The 8,767-nt window shown below is 42.6% G+C and overlaps 1 protein-coding gene across 2 annotated transcripts in view; it reads right to left on the bottom strand.

Moving 5' to 3' along the window:
- Nucleotides 1–1,313: 1,313 nt before the first annotated feature.
- Nucleotides 1,314–8,767, bottom strand: part of LOC121916487 (MLX interacting protein) — a 52,978-nt gene continuing 45,524 nt past the window's right edge. For both annotated transcript variants that reach the window (XM_042441619.1, XM_042441620.1), the window contains 3 exons: nucleotides 7,863–7,986; nucleotides 5,226–5,355; nucleotides 1,314–1,511 (listed from right to left, as the gene is read on the bottom strand). In XM_042441619.1, coding sequence (XP_042297553.1) covers nucleotides 1,390–1,511; nucleotides 5,226–5,355; nucleotides 7,863–7,986 — 376 coding nt within the window. In that variant the 3' untranslated portion in view covers nucleotides 1,314–1,389. The remainder of the gene's footprint in view (nucleotides 1,512–5,225; nucleotides 5,356–7,862; nucleotides 7,987–8,767) is intronic.

The raw sequence follows: 8,767 nt of genomic DNA, 5'->3' as shown, positions 1-8,767 counted from the left end.
AGGGCTGAACAGCATGGCTATTTAAGAATGCTAAAACCCACCAGAATTCTAGAACAATTTTTCTAGTGCGACTCTGATTTTCAGGCTAGAGCTTTGTAGCACAGGGCTGAAAAGAGCCACTACTCCTCTGTGGCAAGTACTGCATATACTCATGTACAAGTCGACCTCGTGTATAAGTCGAGGGAAGGTTTTTAGGGCCAAAATCATCGATTTTGATATGACCTGCAGATATTTCAAGGGTAAAACATAGGGGCATGTAACAAAGGATGTAAAGGGGATTTTAGGGTCAATTTTTGGGCATACATTTTTTGACTTAGTTGAGTATATGCTGTATGTATCCAGTGTCTGAACAGGCAGGATAGCCTTGTTTTAGAATAACCAATCTATTTTTTCTTTTCCTTTCAGGTTATCAGGCTTCTGAATTTTTGCCTGAGGCTACAACTTTTGCAAACGTATTTCCAAGGCTATTTATAACAACAAAGAAGAGTCAGCTTATTCAAGGGCAGACTGAGTCCAGTTTAAAAACACACCTGGGCTTCTGTCAAGCTGTCCTGATCATGCCACCAGATGAAGGAGAAGCAGCACCAGCTACTCAAATGTTACAGAAATGAAACTCATCTTGTATTCCTAATATACATCCTTAAAATAAAATAGAAAAGTATCAGCTCTTAATTCACTGTGTTTGCCACACTTCGGCACCATGGATAAAACCTTCTATTTTCCCCTTTTGGTTATGTATTTTCCAATTTAGTTCGTAGCCAATATCCGAAGAGCTACCTCTGGTGCAACTAATAACTTGCATTCATTTGGTGTTTTTGGGCTGGGGGAGGCAGGACTGTTTCTTTAAACAGGCAGCATCCTTGCCCCCTCTCCTCCCCAAAATCATTTAAAAAATTACTGAAGGGACCCCCCTCCCCTCAGTATCTGTGTGGTTTGCCTTCAGTTTTTACTGCCTGAATAGGAAACCAAAACAATCAGTATGACCATAAAACAGAAAGCATCTTACATCGCATAAAGTCAGGAGTAAGTTTCCCTTTAAACACACAGCACCTTATGGTGCCTCAGCCCTCTCTGTCTGTCTCCAAGGTTTGGCGCCTGAGGTCAGGTTGCAGAAAAACACTAGCACTGCATATTTCAATAGGTTGCATTGATGGAACATGTCTATTGCTTGGTGCAGGTTTATCACCCCGCCTATTTACCTGAGTTGGCCTTCCTCTTTGACCAAAGCCAAGCACAGTGTCAATGGACTGTGCCTTGGTTCCTCCTCTTACCCCCTTGCAAATCTCTCAATTTAATGCCAAGGTCCTATCGACCGCAGTGAGGTTGCTATGTCTTGATAAGGCGTAGATATTTGCCATGGCTTGAAGAGGTGATATCAGTTGCCTTTGGTTAGGTTTCTCCAGCTGTCTTGTGGGCCTTACTCACTGCCTCGGTGGCTTGTTCTGGCAAGCGTGACGGGTCAGAAAGAATGGAGGTGGTAATACTCAAGTGACGAAGTGTGTTCAGAACCACTGGAGGATGACAAAGAGAGGCAAAAACAAAGGAACCTAGTTACTTGGATTATCAAAAGGAGTCATACAAGCTTAGCAGAATTCCAGCAAAGCCACCAATGAGATAAAGATCACCAACGGGTCCAACGCATTGCGCAAGTAATACGCGCGATGTCATCTTCAGTACGGACTGGAATAATCCGTGGGCAGAGGTATGTAGTCCCTCTGCCTTGTCAAGGATGGACCATTTCCTGGTTGAGGTTCGACTTAAGGCAACTATCCAAATCCCCCCCCGGGGGTGGAGGACCTATTAGGATGGTCCACCCTCGAAGGCTGTTGGAACCGAAAAGGTTTCAAGAAGCCTTAGAGGGGCTTATGGTTGGATCTGACGGTGACTCTGTTGATGCCCTGACTAACATCTGGGATAATGATCTCTCCAGGGCTATACACATTATCGTTCCTAAGCGTCCTTTTCGGCCCGCTTCTAATAAGAAACCCTGGTATACGGAAGATCTTCAGGAAATGAAGCGGGCCGCGCAACAACTAGAGTGCAGCTGGTGGAGACACCAGCGCTTATCCGACAAGACATTCCATGAGGCTCTTTTGAAGTCTTATGGAGTGGCAATGGGTGCAGCAAAAAACTCGTTCTACGCTGCACATATTGCGTCTGCAGAGTCACGTCCAGCAGAGCTGTTTAGGGTGGTTAGGGAGCTGACTCAGCTTCCTCCCACTCTGAACCCTATTTTAGAACCATCTAAAGCCTGCTGTGATGATTTTAACAACTTCTTTGCAGATAAAATCTCTCGGATAAGGGCTGATCTCGACATCGGCATTTCAACAGAGACAATAGAAGAGGTGTCCAGAGCTTCCGTGGACTCCATTAAACTGGATCATTTTGAGTTTGTTGGTATCGATGAAGTGAACAAGCTTCTTGGAAGTGTTAGGACGACGACGTGCTCTCTCAATCCCTGTCCTTCTTGGCTGACCGCCCAGGGTGGTGATGCTGTAACATCATTACTGCAACGCATAATTAATGCATCAACAAGGGAGGGTAAATTTCCATCTAGTTTAAAATTAGCAACAGTTAAACCGTTGCTCAAAAAACTCTCCTTGGACTCCCTGATAAGAAACAACTATAGGCCGGTTTCACTATTGCCATTTTTAGGTAAGGTGATCGAGAGAGCGGTTGCCTTCCAGCTCCAAGCTGTCTTGGATGAAACTGATTATCTGGACCCATTTCAAACTGGCTTCAGAGCGGGTTATGGAGTTGAGACCGCCATGGTCGCTTTAGTTGATGATCTCCGTCTGGGTATCGACAGGGGAAGTGTGACCTTGTTGGTGCTCTTGGACATCTCAGTTGCTTTCGATACCATTGACCATGGTATCCTTCTGGAATGCCTGAGAGAGTTGGGCATAGGGTGCACTGCACTCCAGTGGTTCCGATCCTACCTCTTGGGCAGATTCCAGATGGTGCAGCTGGGGGACAGTTGCTCCTCTAAGAGGGAACTCACATCTGGTGTCCCTCAGGGAGCTATTTTGTCCCCCACTTTGTTTAACATTTACATGAAACTGCTGGGAGAGATCATCTGGAGACATGGGGCGCAGTGTTATCAGTATGCTGATGACACCCAAATATGCTTCTCTGTGTCCCTGACTGATTCAGTGACTAAGGATGGGGTCTCTCCTCTGAATGCCTGCCTGGAGTCGGCAATGGGCTGGATGAGGGGAAACAAACTCAGTTTGAATCCAGAGAAAACGGAAGTACTGGTGATAGGTTCCCCAGGCACGGGGAAGGAAGTTTATTCACCTGTCCTGAACAGGGTCGCACTTCCCCTGAAGGACGAAGTTTGCAGTTTAGGAGTGCTTCTGGACTTGTCTCTACAGTTGTCATCTCAAGTGGATGCGACGGTCAGAAGTGCTTGCTATCAACTTTGGTTGATACGCCAGCTGCGACCCTACCTGGGCCAAAGGGACCTTGAAACTGTGGTACATGCTCTGATAACCTCTTGCTTAGATTTCTGTAATGCGCTCTACATGGGGCAATCCTTGTACCAAGCCCGGAAGCTTCAGCTAGTACAAAATATGGCTGCCAGACTGGTCACTGGTGCTTCCAGGTTTGACCATATAACACCTATTCTGAAAGATCTGCACTGGCTGCCTATTCGCTTCCGAGCACAATACAAGGTGCTGGTTATTACCTATAAAGCCCTACATGGCTTGGGCCCGAGTTACTTGAGGGACCGCATCTCCCCATATAATCCACCCCGCACACTCAAACAACCGGGAAGAACTTGCTAGAAATTCCATCATTTAAATATGCTATTACATCCCAGAGGGCCTTTTCAGTAGTGGCCCCACAAATCTGGAACAGTCTTCCCGAGGAACTCCACCTGATCACCCCCCTAGAAATATTTAAAAAGAGGCTGAAAACTTTCCTCTTCTGCCAAGCCTTCCCCTCTGGAAAATGAACTAAAGTATTTTGATCCTATCAACTTTTTGCCTCACCCTTTTAAATTATTGTTCTTAGATTGTATATTGTTATTGGTTTTATCTATTTATGATGTGTTGTAATTGATTTTAAATTTTCTGTACGCCGCTTTGATCTTCTGGAAAAGCGGTATAGAAATAAAATTTTTATTATTATTATTTATTATTATTATTATTATTGCTACTGTCCTGCACCAGATTTGGGACTGCTGGGTAGGCTTCAAAGCAAATCCATCACAAGAGTACTCAACTCTGACTGACATTTCCAGCATAAAGAAATTAAAGCATCTGTGGACCGCAAGCCCCATTATCTCTAATGGCCATGCACACACACGGCCACTGAAAAGCATGGGATTTGAGGTCCTGTGGTTTTTTATATTGGCTGACCCCATAATGGAACCCCTGCGGATAATAAGGGCCAGCTGTAGTCAATTTTATGCTGTATATAGAATGTCGTATATTACTAAACTATTCACCTAAAGAAGTTCTCTCCAACACTGGTCCATAACAGCTGTATGTCAGAAATGAGCCCAGATAAGCCTTAAACTCCTGGGCCTTGAACTGAGGGATAACTATGAGATGAGAATCTGTCACTTTCAGTTCTGATTGATCATTGTTTTGATTTTACATTCACAACCAAAACCACAGTTATGATTAATGACATTCTGGCCACATTCAGAGTAAGGGAGGAACATATGGGCCCTAGGACCTGTGACAATAAATCACGGTTTACTGTGATGTCTGAACAATACAAAGGGAAAGATAACTTTGATAAATAAATTGAAGTACCTATGACAAGTATATCCTGCATATCGTGGTGTTTTCAGTGGACTATATACTTAGTTAGGATCAGTACTGAAACAGTATCTGTTCACACTGGTCCCAAACCCTTTATGTCAACACAAAGCAATTTGTTTCCACTCCACTCCTTTTCCTTGCATTAACTGTTTGTTATGCTTTGGATCGCCTACTACTGCAGCTTTCCAGAATGGAAAAGGCGAGGACCATGTCTAGCAAAAGCTGTCCTCAGAAGGGGACATGAGTGGGATTTTGAGAGATCAGCAATAGAGCTCAGATGCTCTTCCATATCTAATATGCAGAATGAATTCTGTCCATGAGAGAGAGGAAGACCAATTTGTAAAAATAAAAATACAGATTGAGTTCAAGCAGGTTCTTGCTATTATGTTCTGAAAGGAAATATGTGAATTCCCCTTGAAAATCTACCATCAAGAGCCACCTCCTACTTACTAGGTCTCAGAACGGGAAGGGAGCAGTGCTGGTCCACCCATGCCAATGCCGTCTGGTTCAACTCATCTAAGCTGGTTGTGGACACCATTCCATTGAATGTTTCAAACAAGGGATTAATGATGATGCTGAACTGCACAATGATTTGAGAGTTAAGAAAGAAGACTGAATACACACTGGCAGTTAAATTGGTGTCAAACAGGGTTATTTCTGCAGATACAGCCTAAGTCACCATGGGGTTAAAGACTAGATATTTATGGGTTTAACTGCATGATCTTTAGTATCAGGATATGATTTTACTGGTGTTTCTTCTATATAGCACTCCATGTTAAGTCACCGACTTCATACTTGCGATCATTAGTTCAAGTTTAGACCTTCACATTCAGGAAATGCTGATTCAGTCATTAAATATTATATTGGTGATATTGTCCCTTTTAATAACCTCTTTTGACTTACTGATTACCGATTTCAGACTTGCAAAGGGATCTCACAGCACCTTTGAGACTAAATGAAAGAAGATGCTAGCATGAACTTTCATCAGATGCATGTTTGGAATAGAAAATGCAGAGACAGACCTATATAAGCCATCTGGGTGTGAGACTATCAATTCAAATTCAAAACCTTGTATGTATGGAGATGAGGTGGCAAGTACTGTTTTAATTATGGTCTTTTGGGGACAAAAGCAGCCAAGGAGAGTAGATAACCATTTGAATGAGTGTTGAAATGCAGTGTGGGAAACAGAGAGAGATGTGATGAATGGGTCAAGGGCACCCTCAGATAGTGTTGAAATGTGTGTAGTGTGCCAGGAAACCATTATCTCTGTTCAACCAATTGTTGAACTGTAGTCTGAGGATAAATTCCAGTTCTGCTGTTTCTCTCTCCAATCTTCCTCTGTAGTTCTTTCATTCAAGGACCACTGTTCAGATTGGACATGGGCACTCAGATTATCACATTCAATGGGTAACCAGGTAATAACAACATTGTTATTCTTAGTTCGTGCCACTTTATCTCCTTAGGAATTGTTATTGATAGTACCCGCAATAAGAGTCCAAATTTTGGGAACAGTATGATTTGAATGTCACAATTCTTCCCAACCAACTTAAATATTTTTGCCTTGTTTCTTAGGTTTTGCTGTTCAAAGAAGACTGGAGTTAAGAGAAAAGGTTTCACCTGGCTATTTGGGAATACTTATGCCCACATATTTATTAGATGTGAAACTAGGTGGCATTTCCAGGGCTTTAGGAAGATGGTTTTGCTATTTTTGGGACATACTGAGGCATAAAATGTTTAGGTTTCAACTTGTTGATTTTCATAAATTATATATCTCCAAATTCTTTCATGATTTTAAGCAATGCAGTAGTGTCTTGAGATGGGTTGATACTGGTTAGTGCAAGATAATTTGCAAATAAATTTAATGTTGAGTTTCTGAAAAGGAGCTGTTAACTGTGTGTGTTACGTGTGAAGAGGAGCAAGGGAAACAGGCATCTCTGTCTGGTGCCTTCCCCAATCTGAAGTGGCTGAGAATCCATACCATTTGTATGGAAGATGGCCTGGTAGTTACTATAGAGATGCTTGACTATCTCAAGAAGGTTTTCCCCATGTGGTAAAAGTCACAGAGGTGGAGTATGTATGATACACAGAAGGTCATAAAGCTAAACGAAAAACTCTGCTCTTGTCAGAGTTGCCTCTGATATAAATCAGAGGAAGTGAGAAGTTATCATCTTAGTTGAAGTTGGAGAACCCCCTCCTCCCATCACTCCTTTATATATCGTTTGACATCAAGGCTTCGGATGAGCTGTCTCTCCCACTGACATAACAAAATCCTTTCAAGCTTTTAATGGAATCCCTAGACCTAGAAAGCACAATATGCTCAGCTGCTCTTTAGAAAGCAATTTCTGGATGACGCAAATTGCTTTTTTTCCCCAAGACGAATGACCCAACTCCCCTAAGAGTGGGTCGCCTTATGATCAGCTTATTTCTTCAGTGGAAAATAGCCTATTGCCGAAAGTGTGGCTTACTGGTCCATGGAGTCCAAAGTCTACATGCACAAGGGGGAACCAATCTAGTGGCACAGTTCACCTTCCAAATGCTTAATTCTGAAACTTCATATTCTTGTGAAAGCTCCATTGGTTTAACACCTGGATGTTAAAAGCTAGCCTGAAGGCTTGCCTAAGAGGACTTTGGTGAATGCAGCAAGGCAACTCTAATGCTCTTGGGTTATGCAAAGAGAAGGAGCTGCAGCTGGAAGACCAGCACAATCTGTTAATAGCAAGGTATCTTGGAGTTCTCTCATTTATATGGTCATCATAAGGTGAAGCCCACTTGATGGCAACTAACAACAACAATGGAATGATCATGAAAACAGCCTACAGTTGAGTGGCTGAGGCTTCTAAAAAACCTGTGCCAAGCTATTTCAAGACCAGCTCTCCAACTCTGCTTGAAATAAAGAACTGAGTGGGCCCTCTTGAGTTCCACACAGAACACTATTACTGAAGGGCCAAAGCAATGACCCTACCTGGAGATACACAACAAGGGCTTTGAGGCAGACCAACATAAATTAAATTACTTTTGCAATGAAATTGCAACTTTTGAAGCAGAAGACATTCTCCTCCCTAGCTTATGTACGCCAAAAAAGGATACAATCCAAAACTTCCAATTCTGCAGAGTTCTGTTCCTAACATATTCCTCAAACATATTCCGCATCTGATCAAACCTCTGTCGTGTGATGGGAACTCCTGTGGCAGGGAGCTGCTGCTGACAAGAACTGGAGAATGAGAAAAGAGCACAACTCAAAACATTTTTCTCTCCAAATGGGCAAAGAGAGAAAGAGAGGGTGAGACTTCTGCACTGTAAAAGAAAACAAAAAACAAAAACAAAAACAAAGCAGAATTCATAGAGTACAGGTACTAAACACCAAATTACTGGTGCTGCTTTGTTGTGTTTCCAACTTGTCTGAGTTTAAGATTAAGAAAATTCTGGTGGCTGCTCTGTTCCATGTCATCTAGTTGATATATATATACTGAAAACTCTGAAGGCATGAAAGGTTCTGGATCTGGGACAACTTCTGGATCTAGGACAACACCTGGCAGACTGCTGGTGCTGAAACATCAGAGTTATACAGCTGGTAAAGCCATAACAAGAGAGACCAATTTCCTAGTGACATGAAGTACTCTATCTGACCACTTTCAGGTGTAGATTAAGAGTAAGTTAACTGTATGGATGTCAATCATGAGACTTGAGAAAACAAGAGGACACAAAACATTTCCCAAGAGAAGAAGAAACATAAAAAGTTGAAATTTTGGAACTGGGGAGAGCCACACAACAAAAAACTGACCTGCAGTAAATTCAGGATAGAAGTGCAGTACCTGGATTCACAGCTTAGACAACTTTGAAAGAGGGAGGACAGGACAAGCAGCCTAACTAAAAGGAAATGCTACAACACCCAGCAGATGATATTTATATGCCAAAGAACTAGGATGTATACTGGGAACCAGTTCCTGCAGAAACATGGCAACGAGATGTCAACATCCTCTCCCCCCAATTTC

This window comes from Sceloporus undulatus, chromosome 10, assembly GCF_019175285.1.
Source record: "Sceloporus undulatus isolate JIND9_A2432 ecotype Alabama chromosome 10, SceUnd_v1.1, whole genome shotgun sequence".
NCBI classification, from domain to species: Eukaryota; Metazoa; Chordata; class Lepidosauria; order Squamata; family Phrynosomatidae; genus Sceloporus; species Sceloporus undulatus.
Note: the sequence above shows the minus strand (reverse complement) of the source record. Positions and strands in the feature narration are given on the sequence as shown.